Genomic DNA, 20,910 nt, shown 5'->3' with positions numbered 1-20,910 from the left:
GAATAGAAAAAGAAAATATTCCCTTTGCATTGGAATGCCTTCCAAGTTGGTGAGGAAGCAATGATATGGGCATTCAGCACAAGGGCAGACCAAACATTATCACCAAAGGTTTCATTACATTTCAGTCCCCATTTGCTTTTTATAGAAAATGATTCACGTTCTGCAACTCAGAAATATAGCAACTGTACTTGCCAACTCATTTTTAGGTGACCACAGAGAACAGTGAGTGGGAAATATGTACCTGGTACTGGACTGAAACATTGTGCTTGGTACTGTAAGCAATGGAGAGAGCAGGTTCCTATGTTTTCATAGTCACCTCTCCCACTCAACATGGAAGCTGCCATGTTTTGCACTAAATGTGTGTTCAGGAGGCTAAACACAGGCCACCTCACCTCATATTGCTGCTCAAAGGATTTCAGAACCAGGAAAGAGACTGGATTAAATATATTAATTTCCCCTCAGTCAATCTGTCTGACAACCAAAGAAAACAATTTCTCCATTTAAGTGCAATTAGACATAACAGAAATACTGGATCCATTGGAACCTGAGGATCTTACTGAAAAGATTTTTAAAATATATAATATATAAAGGGGAAGAAAAAGTCCTAAAGATAGTGTTTTGTGAACTTTTTGCAACAAAACCAAAGCCACGTGGCTGTGTTTGGCTTTCAAGCAAGGAATGAATGAGTTTTATGTTAAAGTTTTCAGCTCTGAAAATCTTTTATCAGAAACAAAAGACTTCGCCATCTCTGGACAGGCACAAATTTAGTGGCCGGTGGTGGGCATGTAAAGAAGTGAGTTTTGTGGTTTCCTAAAAAAATATATGACATTAGCCACTTTGTCCAGTAAACCCTACAAAATGGCCATAGCTTAATGAAACATGCTGGTCTTATTTCAAGTTTCACATTAGCCTCATTGAGTCTGACTGAACCTCAAACTAAACAATGAAACTCAAGGGGTGCAAAATTAAGTAAAACAGAAACAGCTGGAAATGGTTGCTGAAATCTATGTGAAATGGAAGCAGCAAGTTTCCCACAGCCCTGCACTAGAGCCTGAACTTTTCCACTGACATCAATGAGAAATGGATCTGCCTCGCCATTTGGCTGAACACTACATTTGCCAACCAATAATTTATTAGGAATTTAGGAATAGTTTATAAAAAGTTCACAGCAAATGTTACTCACATGAGGTCAGTAAGAGCTAGCAATCTTGTAATATGCACAGTCTATTGGGATTTGGAATAAGATTTTACAATTTATTTGAAGGGAGTTATGTTCCATCTCTCATCTGAAAACTTTCATGATTTTATAAGCCACTTCAACATGTTTAAAAATGTGAAGTAGAAAAAACCTCTACCAGATCCGAAGAAGAGACTTTACCCTTACAATTTAGGGATGACAATTATGAAAGGAGAGGCTAACAAAAAGAGCCTCCAAGGGACTTTTAGAAATGCTCACAGATCTGTTTCAGAGACAATTATAAAGGCTTTCCAGTTCTCAGGGTTTTGAAACACGTATGCATTGTACATTTTATCAATAGTAAATCTTCAGTTCTTCATCAGCCTCTTTTTACAAATTAGTCCCGCAAGGAACCACCAATGCCCTTTATCAGTGCCTTCCACCAGCAGTACCACTTCGACAACAGAGCAGCAGGGCCATTTAATTTCCTCATGGAAGACCCAGGCTGATATGGTGCCCCAAGTGGAATAGCACATAATCAACTGCTATGAAAACATCATGAGTAATTGCTGCATAGTTTACAGTTCTAGTAATGCAAGTGGCATATCCTAGCATTTTCGACAAAAAGACAGTGTGGGAACAACCCTTAAACACGACAACAGCTAGACAGGGCTCTCCACTGAGCCTGCCAGTGCCATTTCTAAAAGACTAAAAGTCTCTTTTTATCATTTGTAGATTAGTCAATAGATTTCCCCAAGTTTTATTTATATCCTGCTTTGGTGATTTATGACCTAAGGTCAATATCTGAAATGCCACAATGTGTTGCCATGGAAATGTCAATATGGTCTGGTTCCTTGCTCACATGCAATTGTGTTGTTCGAGAAAAATTACCTGGAAACTGAAGACAAGACACCTAACTATGACTGAGGGTTTTCTGAGACCATTTAAAAACAAAAACACTTAAGCTTGCCAGTAGAATTAACAGTTAAACTGTGTTATTTCCAGACTACGGTTCAGTGGTTGCTTCCTTAAGTAGGAATGTGAAAAGGGTAGAATTCTAATAGAGAAGTAGGATCATGCAGTGGTTAGTGCACTAAGCAAGGCATTGAGAGACCAGGGTTTAAGTCCTTGCTCTGCCACAGACTTCCTGTGTAACCTTGGACAAGTCTCTTAGTCATTCTGTGTGTCAGTTCCCCATCTGTCAAATGAAGATAATGGCACTATCCTAGCTCATAGGGGTATTCGGAGGATAAATACATGAATAGATTGTGAGGTGCTCATTACTTTGCTAATAGGGGACACATAAAGGAGGAAAACCTTAGATAGAGAGAAATAGGATGAACGAATTCTGAAACATGGCAGTGCACCGTAGTCATACTTAATGCAATTGACTGTACCGCAAGAAAAACAGCTTGAGAGGTGCAATTCTTAATACTCATAACATTAGTTGTTATTAACAGCCAGGAACTGGCAAATTCTCACATCATCATTTAACTACTGCAGATACATTGGCTGACAACTGTGCAAGCCACTTTCACTTGTGGTGACCTGGGTTTGCCAGTCTTTGAAAGAATGAGGTTTTCAAAATGTCATTAATTCTCACATGAAAAAGCCAACACAGAACCCCTTGTCACTTTAAACCTTTAAAGCAATTTATTTAGAGGGTGATAGGGTATTTTTTTAAAAATAATCAGACAGAGAAGATAAAATAATGGTTCATGTCTCTTTAAAAGTCAAAAATCTCCACAGCAGTGAGTCAAACTTTCTTTCCTGACTTTACTGCTAAGTATGCAGGGTGGTTTTTGAGAAGAGCCATTGGGATGCGTATTTTAGAGGCAGCTGCTTCAGGCATAAAAGATTTCTCAGTCTCTTACCATTCACAGTCAGCAGGTCCTTTAACCAACTATAATATGCCTCCACATGTACACTGGGAAAAATTCTCTTGAAAGGCAGCTATGGACATAAAATGCAGAAATATCTGACAAGGTTATAAGTTAAAGAACCCTTGCAAGTTTCAGTTTTAATGCCACAATTAAGCTTTTACTTTCACACTACTTTGGGGCTCAATATGTTTGGCACATGCCTTTTTAAAGAGATTTTTCAATAACAGAAATCTTTTTAAAATAGGTATTTAAAAAAACTAATCTTGATATTTAAAAAATACCTACACTTGGTGAAGGAGCATTAGAATTAGTATTATTGGCAGAAAATTATGCCCCTTTTAAAACTACTAGTCACAAGGGGCCAAATTCTGAGAAATCCTGGTCTAGCTCCCTCTGCTGGACACCCACCAGGCTGCTATGTTTGCATCCCACATGTTGGACCCTGAGTCTGAGCAGGATCTAGGCACCGTCTGTGGCTCTGGGTCTCTACACACATGTGGATTTTTTTTCTAGAACCCCCTTCTGACAGCTAAGATTCCAGGGTTTAACTGCCTAAACCCTAAGACTATTGTCAGCTCCCACAGACACCCCAGTTGTGTAAGAACACCCTTTCCTAGAGCTCCATCCTTGTGGGCATTCAAGGACACATACTTATTGAAGCAAACAGACCAAGGGGCTTTGCACAGGGTTTCTAAAACAAATGCTCTTTACTTTAGACATCATAAAAGTCATACAGATCAGTGCAAAATAAGAAAACACCTACATGCCATTCCCTGCCTCAGTTTTCTCACCACTCTTGGGCATTCTTTGGGATTTAGGTCAGTGTCCCCTGGACCGTCTGGGATCGTTCCTTTCATGCACATGGCTTCTCCTCTGAAACAGTCTCTCGATCTGATCTCTGCAGCCAACTTCCTTCAGTTTTGGCTGGTCCTGTAGACGGTAGGCCCCCTCTAAACCTGTCCATTTTGTCACCCTACCTTCTAAGTCTCTCAGAACTGGCCACTCACTACTGTGGAGGCTCACTGCTCCCAACTGTGGGGTTTGGGCCTTCTGGATTTATGATTCATCTTAGACCCTCTCCCCTCACACACATGGTAGTGCAGAGCCTGAAGAAGCCTCTTCTAAGGCCTTGCACTCTCAGTGGAATTTTCAGCATCCTGGGGCTGAAACAACAATCCCTAATCTCCCAACCATCCAGATTGTAATTAGTAATTCTCCCTCCTGGAAAGACTACCCGCTGTCAGCCAAGCAAGTTGGGCCAGATGGTCCACGCACATACAGAGAACTGGAACAAACAAGTAGCCACCTGAAAATGCAGCCTCCGAGATAAAGAAAGGGAAGAACACAATTAAACCAAGGCAATAAATCAAAGTTCTTGCCAGAGAATAAAGCATACTGTTTATTCCAGCAACAAAACCCTGAGATTCCAAGAACAAAATAACAATGCAGACATGGTAACACGATATATATAAATATATAAATTGATGAAAGTACATTTTAAAGATTATAAGTAAATTTTCCAGTAAATTATGAAAATGTAATTAACGTTTAGCAAACCTGGTGGTTCAGCAAAATCATTGGTATAAGTATTATATAAGAGACAGGTATTATTTTAATGCACAGATTATAATAATATAGCTTCTCCTTGTTTTAACTATCTTCCAGTGTTTTAACTGCAAAATGTTGGAAGAGAAGAAGCTTGCATTATACATACTGTATTATGCTTGATTTAGATTAATTTTTTTCCTCCATACAAAATAACTTGAATCTGTTAAACAGGGATGCACAAAGCAGATCAGATGATATAAGAAATAGACGAAGCTCAGATCAATCCCATAGTTTTAAGATTTAGATTTATTAAGCATCTTATTCTCCATCCACCAGAATGTCCTCATTTCTTGGGCTAGACACACATACAAAAGTCAGGAACACTTGATTTACTGCAAGGCCAATATGAAGTGGCAAAGTGGATATTACATCAGACAAGTTATTGGCATATCTCCATTCCTGCATTTCTCTTGCTGCCTAAACCCAGCTGTCTGCAATTTCAGGGAAGCACTGGAAAAAGGGAGCTTCTGCTCTTCATTGTGTGTGATAGTATTGATGGTGATTGCACTGAATAACTGAGGTTATTGTTACTCTAAAGAAGCCCAGGCAACCTGAGACCTTGCGTAGAGAGTTAAAAAAGGAAGTAAATAAGCAAACACTATGCAGTGGCTACAGGGAGCCATACATGTTGGACCCTGCTCCCCAGAACATATTTTGTGCAACTTCTTCAAGGGCCAGATTCTTCACAGGTGCACAAGCAGGCAGCAGGATGCAAATGTGACAGCCACCACCTTGGTCAACATACCAGACATGAAACTAGGTGCTTCCAGAACTAAAGCATGAGCCTCTACAGCTGAGTTAAAGAAGCAGCTCTATAGCTGGAACCTGTTACAGACTCTCGTCCTCTGTAGATCAGGCATATATCACACAACGACCAATGGGTTACATATGTACCTTCCCAATCTCTTTCCAGCTTCCAGAATCCAGTGGCCAGAATCCTGTTGGACAGTGCAACCTGTTAGTTCTAGCTGTCCCAAAGGGGCATATGATGAAAGTGGGGCCATGTTCCCAGCCTCCTCCACTCCAACCTGCAGTGCACACTACTCTCTCTCTGCTAGGGTGTAAGCACCTTAGTAGCCTGCAGGAGCACCCACCAGTCTCATTAGCTGGTCCAGCAGCACATGAGGAAGAGGAGGAGGAGGAGATAAGCCCATAGTGCTACTGCAGTGGGTGAGAACCCTGCAGCTTGCTTCTCCCCACTAGTGCATGTTGTAATGGGCTTGCAACATGCGTTGTGTCCCTCCTTACTGGCTGGTCCACACACAGAAAGGCCTACTACTGCTGCCAGTTATGAGAGTCAATTTGACTTGAGCTAAAAGAGAGAGGCCTATGCTTTGGAACTGAAGATCTGCTCAGACCACTGATAGGGGGAATCATTACAAAATGGTGGCCTGTATATTTCTCTGGACCTCAGACATTTGGGATGAGCTTCCCCTGAAAGGGGATTTGTATAAACTCTGGCTAAGTGTATCGTGCCCCTGCTAGTGGACAGCCTGCCACTGGGGATAAGAAACTATTACTGAAATCCGTAGTAGTTTCTTACCCCCAATGGCATAAATTATTCCTTTTGCTCAAGCAGTAGAGACTGTGTTTTGGCTCTGATGGTCCCAGGTTCATAGATTCCTAAGCTAAAAGGGACCACTGTGATCCCCTAGTCTGGTGTCCTGTATTACACAGGCCCTAGAACTTCCCCAGAGTTTGATAAGCTGGTATACATCAACGCTCATTCATTTTACTAGTGATCAGTGTGTTAAGCAGCAAAACAATTTCATACAGCAGCTTCCTCTCCCACAGACCATGGAATTAGCGTCGTTGTTATTATTTCTAACTCTACTTGTGGGCCTGGCACTAGCACTGACAGACACCAACACTACACCATTGCAGAAGGCAAAGACATCACTAGCACAATAGGGTTTTGGGGTTTTTTTACATGGCTGGGCTCCAAGTAGCACATTTCCTGCAAACAAACCCACGCCTGAGAATATTCAAAATCAGCTGGTAACATCTTACTTATGCTTGGATCACTTCACAAGGCCTCATGTGGCTCTTCAGTCTGAAGCAATGGCAGAAACATGACATAAGGATGCCAGTCTCACTCACAGCTCTTTGTTTGCCCATTGTTTTAATTTAATCATGCCTAGAGTTTTTAGCATGATCACCACTTTACAGTCGCCATCAAGGTCAGTTGACAAGATTTATACCCATTTCTATCACCACCAAAAGTGTGAAATGTTTGCCAGGCCTCTTCAGCAAGAGCTCATTTAACAGACACACACCAGATGCTATTTTGCCTAGTGTCTCTGAATATAGAAGTTGATTCCGCAAAGATTTACACACGATTAGCCTTTACTCATATGAGTAGTACTTCCCTTAACTTCAGTGGGACAACTCACCTGAGTAAAAACTACTCTCAGGAGTAAAGGTTTGCAGAATTGGGCCCATTTTCTTGTCAAACAATACCAGTTGCCAAATACATCCCCTGCAATTTACAACATCAAGCAAGCAAAACACAACCAAATGACCTGCATATTTATGACCAGTTTGCCTGTACTCAGACCATCAGTTAATGCCCAAACGGTCATGAGACCAGAGGTTATGATCTTACTTACACTGGTGTAAGCCAGGAGGAACTCTGTTAACTTTTGTTGGAGTTACCTAGGTGTGAAACTGGGCTGAGATCACAGTCCGTTTCTAGGGAAGGAGAATGTAAATTCCTCAACATCCATTCTAACCCAACAGACCATGGTGGAATATTTGTTTTTATATCCTGAAATTACATATGGATGGCCAAACAAGTCAATGCTGAAACAGCCTGGTTAAGTCAAATTATCCCAATCATCCATCTGCTGAGAAAAAAATGTGGTAAAGAATAAGAGCAACGCCAGAACACAGTTATGACCATAATTAGTAAACACTGTGCTGGACAATAGCCACACAGATCAATAACTGCTACCATAGGACAAAAGAGCAAAAAATGCATGCTAGCTGCATTCTTAGATCCTCAGTTCCAGAATCCATTTTCCAAACAAAGATATGGACTATTGGACATTTTTTCATTGACAAAGTGGAATAGCTGAATCTTTCAGTGACCAAAGTTCTCTTCTAACTGCACCAGACTAGCTAGGATGTAACAGACCTTTGGCATCTGCTGACCTATCTAGTACTCGATTGGTTAAACAACAGAAATGCAAATTATACATAAATTATTCTGAATCTGAATCTCTGGAGATGCTAACAACTAAAAATTAAATAGCAAAGAGAGACAAAAAGAGAGCTAGAGCATGCAGAGGTTTGACCTGGGAACTGCTACTCTTCAAAATCTATAGTGGGCCATTACCAGTAGAAATCAACATTAAACATTGGCCTGCTGTACAAATACATTTTACTGTACTATTGTTCAAAACAAGCATTGGGTCTCTCTTCCCCCATCTGTAAAATATGGATAATAAATATTGTGAGGATGAATTCATTAATTCCTGTGAGGTGAGCCGATATAGTGATGAGCCTATAAACAAACAAACATTCCCTAAACCTTAATTTTAATGATGTTTTGCCTCTAAAACATAAATGCAAACATGAGTGTGCATAAAATGGCATGGTTAAATCAAACTTGGAATTTCTCATACCACGAACACTAAGAAACTTGAAAGAAAAGAAAAGAATGGTGAAAAAAGCAGAGAGCTTCCCATATGTTTTCACTAATGGGTCATGCAAATATTTTATAGATTTCAGGACTGGAAACTTATCATATAAAGCAAGAGCAGGCTTAATTTTCATTTTGTTATATTTAGCAATTAGTGCATTAGTAACGTTCAACTCCAGCTGTAAGTTGTTTGCAAAAACACTTAATGTTCTGATCTATCATGGTGTTTTAATTTAGTTCAGATCATTTAAAGTTAAGTCATCACTGAAGAATGAATTGAATTTTATTTTTAAGTCAGTTACTGATATATTGTATGAGCAGACTGCCAGTACTTAAGTAAAGAGAATATTTAATAAATATAGGCCTGATCCCCTTAAATGCTGAGTGCCTTCAGTTCATATTGATCTGAAAGGAAATGGAGAATGCTTGGCACCTTGCTGGAGCAACTCCAATTTAGGAAAGTATCTGCATTTAGGAAAGTGCTTACACACATGCTCAACTTTAAGCACATGCCTGAGTCCCACCGAAGTCAATTTCACTTAAGCACATGCTTAAAGTTAAACATGTATTTAAGTGCTTTCCTGAATCAGGGCCTAAAAGAATAATCATACTATTTTGGCACCAAATATAGTAGCTGCAGAAGTTAAGTAAAATATACTATTGAGTTTCTAACCTCCAAGTTGAAGGTGAATTTCTTAGAGCAAAAATTCTCAAACATCATATTGTGGACCACTTCTTAATAGACAAATTATCTGGGTAGACACCTACCTACCATTACATAATCATGTTCTCACTGGTGAACTTCCACACTTCCCACTGGTGAACTGACAACATTACTATGACAATTACAGCATTGGCTTTCATGGAAAAGTATTATTAGAAAAGTATTTAATGTATGTTCAACTTCCCTGAATGCAATTTATTACATAGAAAAATAAGTGATATTACAAGAACATTAAGGTTGCCTATGCAACCTTTAATTCAGTCACCTTGTGAGCCTGCCTTATGATACATTCTTTATTTACATGGATTACATACTTCTTTTCCACAAGAGATTTAGCAAAATTCAATTCATTCCCCCCACAAAATCTTCAGCAGTATCTCAAACACCACTATCCACCAAGACATGCCACCCATTTCCTCATGGGCAAGGGAGAAAAGATGGGCTTGAAGGTTAAGATTCTAGTTCCATGTGACCTGCCCCCACACGATGAGCAAATATTTCATAGACTAGTGACTGTCTACAGGCCAGTTTGGGAACCACTATGATAGAATATATCCATTATGGGGAAAAGATAGTATTCCATATTTCAGCCAGCCATATGCAAGAACTCTGTCAGTTAGCAAAGGTCTGAACTAGAGTATGTACTACACTTTTACTAAAGTAAGGATCAGCAGATTGTGAAATATGACCTTACAGATTATTTCCTTTATTATTATCATCACTTCATCATTTATCGTTCACTTATCAGCAACCATGTTAGCAATAGTTTAACTCTCACAATATATTCACTGGGTTTTTCAGTAATAGGAGGTTGGGAAGAAAACAAGAAACTTTTTTTTTTTGGCAAGTAATTTGAATTTGGAAATTAAAATGCAGCATCTGTTTTAAAGCAGATTTTTGTTTAAATAAATCTAAATTGCTTTATGATTAAATATAATAGAGAGAGACCGTTTAACAGGCAAGACAATGTTTTTAGAAAAGTCAGCATCATAGATAAAGTTTCACTGTAAGTATGAAAAGAATTAGACAAAAGATCAGCATGTTAAAGAATGCAGTTTGAGCTATGAAAATAGACATCTCTAAGACTATTCAAAAACTTTATGTTAAAACTGTTTCAAGAGATATATTTTCTTATGCTAGCAAAGAAATGCTTCATCAGCTACATCCGTAGTTAGCAAGAGTGACATCCAATGGTCTAATAACAGTCCCTGGAGACTTGTTTTTTCACAAGTGCATAAGCCTGAATATTATTCAAAAGTTGAATCGCAACTGAATAATCAATCCATCTCTTCCCAGAGAAGCTCTGTGAGTCGGCAGAGTGAAATTCAGAGAAAACCAAAGACAAGAGAAAGACAGATGTATTTATCATGCACATATGATGTAGGAAGGAGACAAAAAAAATATTGTCATTGCTGCCTTACTGACTCCAAAATAAGAGACCAGTAATTAATCATCAGGGGTACACACTGAAAGGAAATATCGATTGGATTTGGAGAAACTTCAGTTTTCTAATAGAACAATTCCTTTGCAAAGGTAACTGGCTTAGTTTCTTTAAATTAAAATGGCATCCTGCCAGCTTTCAGCCAATGTATGTGTCATTTCAGGCAATCCTGAGAAACATAAAACAAACATGCATTTTGTTTCTTAAAAGTAATTTGAATACTTTCATAAACCAATAGCACTGACAGTCAGATGGACTATGACGGAAAAGCTTTCCTCTGAAATATAATCTTTGAAATCTACAAAAGCTCTCACATCTAACTTTTTATAACTTTATTTACAGTACATTTTACTTTTCCATCTTTGATTTATTTAAATCTAAACTGACATGTTTCTCCCCTCTCAACATTTATTCAAGTTTGGAGAACATGGTCCTCAAAACCAAACATGGGGGAAGGGGCTGTCGAATGCACCATCAGCACTGAGGGATGGAAATGTTTCCAGCCCTTATAGCTATGTCAGCATAGGGCCCCAAAATCCCTACACCTTCCCACCATAATGTGATGGGACTGGGAATGAGCCTTGCTCTCATGGAGTTTCTGCACTGGGTTAGAGGAAGGCAAGTATCGCAGACATCCCCACATAGCCACTGGTGGTTGACCCTGAACTTGAACCAACCACGCCCACCTGCTGACACCCAGCATGGTAAAAATTATAAAGAAGACTGGCTGGGAAGGAGTGAGTGGGAAGAGCTCTTAAGCAAAGAGAGAATGGAAAAGAGAAGGGGGCTACTTATTGTGGAACCCTCAATCTCAGTTCAGCAGCCTCGCTGATAAACTGCCATCTCTGAGGAAGGATAATGTTCAGCATAGGTGCTGAAACTAGGGATGTGGTGCTGCCGCATCCCCTGGTTTGAAGTGATTTTCATTATATACAAGGTTTACAATTTGGTTCAATGGCTCTCAGCACCCACACTATAAAAATTGTTCCAGCCCCCCTGAATTATTCAGTGTCTTTAAATGGCTTCCTTGGAAGTCAGTATTTTCCTGAATAAAACATAGACCGGACCCATTTCACTAAGCAGCAGCAACTTGGAATTTCTGTCCTTTTGTGCGATTTGCACGGGTTTGTGTCTGTTATGACAGTTCCCAAGGTGCCCAGGACTGAGAGTCACCTTGTTACCCCCCTGCCCCTGACAAGAGCGAGACTTGCTTGTGCTTAGCAGGGTGGAAGGTCCCCAAAACCTCCAGCCTTTAATCACCCAAACAATCTCCTCTGGGCTATGCCAGCTCTTACTTTGCCTTGCAGGTTAACAGTAGGTGCACTCCAGTCCCCAAGTGCCTCTGAAGCATTCACATACAGTGTTCCGTCCCTTCTCCACTGAACAGCCACAGAAATACCAGCCTTGCTGTCCCCAGGGGGACAGTGTATGCCCCTATCTTGTTTGATTGAACTCAGGATCAGCTCCTTGTATAACACCACGGCACTGAGATATATTTATAATGAAAACAATTATGTTTATTTATTAAAGACCAAGATTGAAGAGATAGTGAGTAAGGATAATAGAAAGAGAAGGGTTACATATAAAACAAAATCAAACATGACTCCTAGAGGCTAAATTTAACAGACTAGCCTTCTATTTAAATACAAGTTTATCTCATCCCAAAAGTCCTTTGCAGCATTTCAGTCAAGTCTGGTTCAGAACCCATTTTCATGAATGATATCGCACTGCCGCATTACTCGCTAGGTGCAGGATAAAGGGATGGGTGTCTTCCTTGTTCATTAATTGTACCCCGAGTCAGAATAACTCCTGTGGGTTATTCTCCTGTGTTTTACTAACCTGTTGGTTTCACATCCCCCTGTTGACGTCATATGTAAACGTCTATTGTGTTAGCTTTCAATGTTTAATTTACATGCTGATTGAGACAAGTGAAAAAACATCTTTTGTCTGACAGAAACCTCTGTCAGCTCTGCCTTGGTACAGACTTTGGCAACATATTTTCAGAATACATAAATTACTTTTTACATTGTATCTGTATATACATTTCACTACTATATTAACAATCAGCTTGACCCCGGCTTTCACGGAAGGCCTCACATGATTTTCTTTGGTGAGCTAGAATGTACATGCCAAGATCAGGATATTCTTGTAACCCCCTTTGCCAGCTGGCATTAAAAGATTCTTAGGGTCACAACCCTGTTGGCTAAAAAAATAAACTAAGGAAGTAACAGCATACATAAAAATAAATGAATCAAACAAAACCTTATGATGCTTACTGGGGACTTTGAAATGTTGTATGTATCCAATTATGTGGCAAAAACAAGGCTTTAAAAAATGTTGCATACTTCCACATGTAGAATAATGCCAAATTTTAAATAGTTCAGGCCTGGCAACATGCAAAAGGGAGACAGAGGCTACATTCTGATGAATTTATGTAACACAACAAGGACTTATCGCACTTTTTAGTTTTTTATTCCCCGCACGCCTCGGACAAGTTATATGCATTTGTAACCTTCTTTCTTAGGTTCTTTACAGAACTCTTTTCTCAAAGAAGCATACATTGCAATGGCTAGCCCTGGCAGCAAATATTTATTGCCCAAAGAATTTGTAGACATGGAGGAATGGCTTGACTGGTCTGAGCCCAACCACATTTATGAGGGAGAGTTACCAAACACCCATCACCATCCAATAATACTGACACATGCTCAGTTGATGCTCTCCTGTACATGTGTTTCTAGGGGTGGGTGAGGGATCTACACCCAGCTCAACAATGCATTCACCACAACCTGAGTATGGTGATGTGGTGGGGCTGTGTGTGGCCATCAGGAAAAAAACATGAGACAGCCAAGCTAATTGCTAGGACCTCCCTGTGGAAAGTGTCCAGTGCAGGTGATCTTAAAAGGGTACCTAGGAAAAGACATCTTCCAGCATTAGATCTATAGTTGTCCACAACAGATGTATTCAACTTTGCTCTTTAAAAATGAGAAGACCTTGGAATTGATTCAGTTGCCCAATGCTCTGCAAGGCAGTGGGCAAGAATGTAACAGCCATACTGGGTCAGACCAATGGTCCATCAAGCCCAGTATCCTGTCTCTAACAGTGACCACTGCCAGATGCTTCAGAGAGAATGAACAGAACAGGGTAATTTCACGTGATTAATCCCCTGTCATCCTGTCCTGGTTTCTGGCAATTGGAGGTTTAGGGACACCCAGAGCATAGGGTTGCATCTCTGACCACCTTGGCTAATAGTTGCTGGACCTATCCTCCATGAATTTACTAAATTCTTGTTTGAACCCAGTTATACTTTTGGTCTTCACAGCATTGCATGGGAAGGAGTTCCACAGGTTGACTAGTGTGTTGTGTGATGAAATACTTCCTTTTGTTTGTTTTAAACCTGCTGCCTATTCATTTCATTGGGTTACCTTTAGTTCTTGTGTTATGTGAAAAGGTATTGTGGCTATGAACCTGCACATCTGCTACTATCTTCAGTTCCTCCAGTACAATGCCAGAAACAGGTCCCTGCTGGGAAGTTCAATGGCTTCAAATGTGACCAGGGAGACTACATGCATGGAGCAGGGAAGGTATTGCACCTGGATAACAGGCCCATAGACAAAATGACCATATTTAAGGGGGTAGCCAAACCACCACATCACTGGAGTATGGCATCAAAAAGGATGGTCAAACTTCTATGTGCTAGCATGAATCCGTCCCTTATGGATATCAAGTTGATGGATTTTTTGCTGTTTTAAAACATACTGTCCAAGAAGGCAGTAGGCACCAATGCAGGATATGGAAGCTGGTCAGGTAGAGCTATACTTTTATCTGTGGAATTAAATTAATGTACCTGCCTCTCAGAACCCCTCAGCAGGCTTTGGGTTTGTAGGCAAAGACTTTGGGTTCAGGGATCCAGTTCCTGACTGTCTATGGGTCAGGATGCTAAGAGTCTGTAGGCAGGTCCAAGTGCTCAGCATTTGCTCATGGGGGGATCTAAGTGTCTCAACAGGCTTTGGAAATTCCTAGGACTGGGTCGTTAGTTATGGCAAGAACAACTGGTCTGTTCCAAAGTGATTATAGTTAATTAAACTGCACACTTGTTCTATAATAAACTGTTCCTTGTTAAAGTAATCCTTCATCTGCATAATAAATGAATCTGGCAATTAAAATTGAGTCTCTGCTTCTCAGTCAAGCAGTATCAAAATTCACTTGAAAGTTGGACAGCTGTGGTGTATTTAGGTCATGATTTAAAGAAACAAAATGCACATGTTAAGGAAAACTTTAGTAGAAGTATTTCCTTTCAATTGATCACATGCATCATCAGAATGGACATGACAAGTTAACTGGACACATGTCTTCAGGCTGGCTTTAAGCAGAACCCTCTTTTGCACATGCAAAATTAAATTCTTGCATTTTCAGATATGACCGCAGCTTTAATTAAAACCATCATTTCAGATTTAAAGAACATTTGAACAAAATATCACAATAAGTCAAAGTCAGAAAAATAATACTCTACACATAATATAATGGGCATGCTTAAAAATTCTACTGTGTAGAAAGTTTTTACCATTCTCAAGCAATATTTCCTATCTATATAATGAGGAACTCCACTAGAAATATTAGAATTTCTCCAAAGAGTAAAAGGTTTTAAAGATGCCCACTACACTGTGGATTTTAACCTACTAGAAGACAAATTATTATATCAATTTATGTATTAAGAATATAATCAGCAGAAAATACATGATTTATTCCTGCTAGAGAGTTTAACAACTTACGTGTGACACACAAACTAGTACATGAAAATGTTTCTGCCTCTTTCTAAAAGAATTATCCAGATTTTGGTCAAAATATAACAACTCTGACAGGACTAATGTGCTGCTTGAACTCTGAAGATGATTTCTTGTCTAAAGCATAAGCCGTTTATTTTTCCAGTATATTAAAAAACAGAGTTATATGAGAAAGGCAAGAGTGGGTGGATACACCATACCCTTTAGACTATTATTGTCACCTTGCCAAAAACAGATAATCCTGCCAAAATCAAAACAGAGTGACTTAAGCTGTCGGAAACTGGTATTTACTTTTTTCCTTTTCCTCGGATAGTGTTTTGTTTAAACTCAGAAGAAAATCTGAAATTGTCTCAAATCAGAACACATCTTTGCCATTTTTTCCACATCTGTTCTCGCCCAGCACATTCCATTTCTTAAAAAACATGTCTGCAGAACCTTTATATATAAAGAAGAATACCCTGGTGTCCCAGTGTTTAGGAGACTGATTTTTTGAACAGCTGGAATAAAGTCCCAATTTCCCTTTCTATAAGATAAAAGACAGAAGAAGAAGAAGAAACAACTATGAACGCAAACGTTAGAAAAACACTGCTCTCAATTTCACCTTACAGCATCTGGGAATGTAAAATTCACTACAATCAATGCCAACATTGAGCAAATGTGACATCATCCTATTATACCTATGGAAGCAGGACATCATTTCTCAACCAGATACCAGCTCCTCTTATGACCTCTAGTTGCCTTCTGGGGAAAGCCCAGACATCTGCCTACCATCCTTCCCTGTTGTGTGCTCAGGGGCCAGCCATCTAGACACAGTTCTATAGCTGTTCCATCATACCAAATGGGAAATGGAGTCTCCAGATGCAAGACTGAACTGGAACAATGATACCCCGAAAGCTAGAATGGGAAGTCTGCTAGTATTTTCCTTTTAATACTAAGCCATTGGCTTTTTTTAAACATCTGTTGAAACTCTGACAAGACTGGAGCATAAATAACAGCTGCTTTCAAGCAATTTTCACTTATGAATACCAACCTGCCAGCATTAGAGGTTGCATATTTTCAGTAGCAATGGAAAAACCAGATTGAATGGAAAAAAATTAGAAGACTTAAAATTAGACCCAGTTTAAAAAAAAAGAAAAAGAAAAAAGGATTTCATGAGAGGATTCAATGTCAAGGAATTCTTGACATTATTCCTCCTTTTTCCAAAATGTCAAAAATTTGAAAACGTTCAACCAGTTGGTCAAAAATGGGGTGAGACTTGGGAGGGAATTTTGCAAAAAAACTTTCATTAAAATTTCCCCTGATTTTTCTTTTTATTTTTAATTGAAATTTTGAAATTAGAAGGATTTCAATCAGCTCTACTTAAAACAGTCATCTCTTTCTCAAGCCGAGGTCTGCATTCGTTCAAATAAACTCTCAGTCCTCATTCCTGCATGATCAAAGTCTCTTTCTTCATCACCATCTTCATTAAACACGCTTTTAACTCTTAATTACAGTTTGCTTACTTATCGATTATTAATAATAACAATAATGATAATAAGTTTGTAATGTGGTAGCACCTTGTACCCTGTGTGCTAAGTGCTGTTTAAACACAGAACTGTAGTGTATTTATGAATAGTCAAAGGTTAAACTATAATGTTGCAGCACAGTTGTCATTTTAGCTTTGTAATTGCTCTGCCATGCCTAACAGACTGCTACAGTAGGGCTTCAGATAGCTCTAGGAGAGAAAGGTATATACCAGGTCTGTACATTTTATTGAGGTGCTTTGAGATGCTGCTGTCAAGGGTCTTCCTTTAGCAGGTACAGCATGCCAATATTTGAGCTGAGCTCTCAAAACTGAAATATGATTTGTGCTTTTCTGTTTACCAAACCTCCTATCCTGAGGAATATTTACTATCTAAAAGCAAATATGCTGTGTATATATAGGGGTGAATAAAATTAAATCTCGTTGGTTTAAAAGGAAGCGGAATGACAGAGATATTTTCCAACATTACAATAATGGCATAAGCATGATTTAATAAAACAAATTCCATCAAGTGACTCTGGGAGCAGGCGCCCCAGGCACATATCAATTGCCTTAGTCCAGCTCTGTCCATGGGTGTATCTAAACCCCACTGAAAGTGAGCCAGTTGGAGGAGCTCAGCAGAGCATGTCTGCACAATCTATTGTGATTGGCATCTCATTTTGATGTCTCAAGTGGGCAGCGCTTAGGAGAGTGCTACTACTTTTTGTTTTCAATTCGAGCCCTGTGCAACTTAAATCACCAGAATCTTTGAATTTGGCCTGAAGGAGAAGAGATCCTGTTTGCCTTTGTATAATTCTACAGACTTGTCTCTGTGAATGTGTATCATTCTAACTGGTGTATGTGGGTATGCTTCATTTCTGCCACTAAAATGGCAGGAATTTATGAATGTATCTCAATTTTACATTGGTCTTTAGAAGTTGGTACTGAAGGGCCACATAATTACAGGGATCTTGAGGACCAAGGGGAAAAAAGCCCCTCTGCTGATGACAATCACACACCTAGTATTGTATGTAATTAACGCACAAACTGCAACAAACTAACACTAAAGTATTAGGTTGCTCTTAAATTATTAGTAATAAATTAATCTCCTATACTGTACAGCAGAGTTGGGCCCAAACAATCCAGTCAATAGCAATATTAATATTAGATGTGAAAACACTTACAAGGTTTGTATCCATTGCTCACTCAGTTAAAAAGGCACCGGGCAAAAACAGTTACCATAGATGTAGGTGATATTACAAGTAAAATTCTTTTCTATACAAGACTGCTTATGTCAGACAGTGCAGACTCCTTGGCAGCTTTGAGACTCCTCTTATAACAGCTTTGTCCACAACATATTGAGTCAAATTCTACCCTCTACCATGGATGCACAATTCAATGGGAGTTCCACATCTGTGTCTGAGGATACAATATCTTATTCCTCTGGGGTGAAATTAACCACACATCCCCAACAGTAGTCCATCCCCCATGAAGCAGGTGCCAGCACAAAGCTCATGCATCAATGCCCCCAGTGCAGCCATTCAAGGTGCCTTATGCAGAGCCACTGTGGACATTGTTTCCCCTGCCTTTGAAGGGTGTATAGGAACCGCCACATTGCTGCGCCATCCGCGGTGCCCCTGTGTTGTTCTTACATAGGGCTTAACTGTGGCTTGTAATGGCCAGCTTCACTATAGGTGAATTACCACGCCTATCTGTACATTAAAAGGGGAAAAGATTTGCTACCCTGGTAGTGTTTTGGCTGCTGCAATGCTTTAATCCAGCCCAAACTTTACCCACCCTTCCACACAGAAAAAACAGCAATGGGTATTTCCACTCTCAAGGACAAACAGCCAGAGGTAGCAGATCATAGAGGCTGCCTACTAGATACATGCTTTTAACTATGCTCTAGACACCAGTTGTCATTAACATCTCAGCCTTACCTTTATACTGGATATCTGTGTTCTCAGTGGGAAGTGACTGCTTGACAGCTGCTCTGCGATATACCACATGCATCCTGCCTCCGTCTCCCTCCTGATTGCCCTTCTCAAGAGGTTCAATGAAGAATTCGTCCTTGTCTGTGCGAATCATACCAGCCTAGGAATGACAAGGCACAGATAGAACATTTTAAGTTACTGTGTATAGAGCAGATATCGTGAGTAAACAGTTACACTATGCTTAAGCACACTTTAGCACTCTCCAGGGAGCAGTTAGAGTGCAGGGTGTAAGCAAGGTGAATTCTTTATTAGAGCAAAATGTAGCATTAATGTCTCAACTTGACAAGGAAGGACAAAGGTAAAAACACCAGAGCAAAGGGATTTCTACTAGAATCTAATTAGCAAGGTTTGGGACTAAAATATGTATGTGGAAATGGACTCACAATTAGAAGCCAACGACAAAGGAAAGTTAATATGATCATAGTAATTCGTCAGCCACAAATTGCTCCACTGTTGTACAAACATCCATGCCTGCTAAATAAAGGATCAAATCAGCATCATGAGCTGTCCCAGATGCATGATTTTATGGTGCATGGCCAGAACTTCCTATTCAGAGACAAAATGGTGAAGTGCTAAGCCTTGTTAGCTGGCAAATAAGCTTTATAATTTTCTCCTGCATTAATGCATTATGTAAAGATAACACATAGGACTCTACTGGTACACTAACTCTCTTAGCCAGTTAGCCAAAATGATTAAAATATAATTTTCTGTGATAAGCTTCTTAGGGATAAAAGCTTAAAAATTCAAACCAAGACAAATATGCTGGTATGAAAAACTGAAAACCTTACTTGTCCAATGAAGCACAAAAGAAAAGCCTGACACAAAATTCTCAGCATGTCGACTGCTAACTAGAGCAGCATGAAAGTCATTACTACCAGAGTGAACAAGTTTCTTAAAAAACAAAATCTTTCCAACATTTTATTTGGATGGAAAAATACCTTGCCTTTCATCAAAAATGTTTGTGTAATTTTAACAGTACAGCTCTGCCTAGGATGCCAAATTATTCATAGGCCATCGCCCTCCCAAGAGAACCAAAAGGGACCTGACTCTTGGTCTCTTTGAAGTAAATGTCCAAACTACCATTGTTGTCATTTGGACCGTCCACCATACCCCAGTGGTAAAATCTTAATACAATGCAGATGCAAAGAGATACTTTTTCTACAAAACAGTAAACTACTTTTGCTGCTGCTATAAATACAGCATGCTCTTTGGGTTCCCTTCTTGCAAAAATGTCAGGTTCATTTGTCATGTCTTAACTTACATTAGGCAAGACTTCCAGTCCTAGATTTTATTTATTTTTATATATATAGTGTATACAAAAACAGATTAGAGGGGAAGGATTATAGAAACAAAATTATACTCAAGCAATTTAAGCTGCTACTCTGTTGCCTATACAATGAGCAAACTGAATTTGAAATCCTGTCCTGATTCCTTTTATCTAATTTAGATTCTACATCAGACACAAGGCAGGTGAAACAGGCTCAGGCGCCAGGGAAGCTAAGACAACCAAGAAAACAAATGCTAAACAGGGTAGAAAGCAATTGATTTTGTTTGTATAAACAAGAATGCTTACAAAGAAACTTCAGAATTAATGTTCTGTTGCTTTACATCATTTTTTAAAAATATACATATGCCCAGAGCTAAATTTTCAAAACTTTGCATGAATTATGCACAACTACAGATGAGAAAAGAGCAAGAATTTGCATACTCAGACAGAAGCACAGACTATGATGTGCATGCCATATTTAAACCCAGTGCAAACATACACATAGCTTAACTGCTATATGATATAAGTGTGCAGTTGCCATTTGCAATTAACATATACGTGGGCAAGTACAAAAATGTATGCATGCATTTCTAGATGAATTAAAATCACTAGTAATAAAGCAATTAATGGTGGATCTTAATTCATGGAGGGTTTAACAGGTAGAGCCACCTCATGATGCTAGGAAAAATGCTTTTTTGGTACTGAAGTAAGCATGATGAATTAAAGGTGACTTAGAGGGAGGGGGTGGAGGAGCTAAGCCTTCTAACCAAACAAAGAAGAATTAGGAAGTTCTTGCAATCAACAATTGAAGGGCTCTTCCAAAAACACAGATCTGAAAAACAAACTTGCTTCAAGTGTTGATGCTTTTTTTTTTTTTTTTTTTTTTGGGTG

General features: G+C 39.3%; 1 protein-coding gene across 1 annotated transcript in view; it reads right to left on the bottom strand.

Annotated features, from left to right (window-relative positions):
* ADAMTS2 (ADAM metallopeptidase with thrombospondin type 1 motif 2) overlaps positions 1-20,910 on the bottom strand; it is a 217,449-nt gene that overhangs the window by 120,418 nt on the left and 76,121 nt on the right. Inside the window, exon 3 of the mRNA XM_067567255.1 lies at positions 18,699-18,852. Within this exon, the coding sequence (XP_067423356.1) occupies positions 18,699-18,852 (154 nt within the window). The remainder of the gene's footprint in view (positions 1-18,698; positions 18,853-20,910) is intronic.

This window comes from Emydura macquarii, unplaced genomic scaffold (genome assembly GCF_026122565.2).
Source record: "Emydura macquarii macquarii isolate MOO-44397 ecotype Brisbane River unplaced genomic scaffold, CSIRO-AGI_Emac_v2 contig_2768, whole genome shotgun sequence".
Classification (NCBI taxonomy): Eukaryota; Metazoa; Chordata; order Testudines; family Chelidae; genus Emydura; species Emydura macquarii.
The sequence above is the reverse complement of the archived record's forward strand: the minus strand, read 5'-3'. Positions and strand labels throughout refer to the sequence as shown.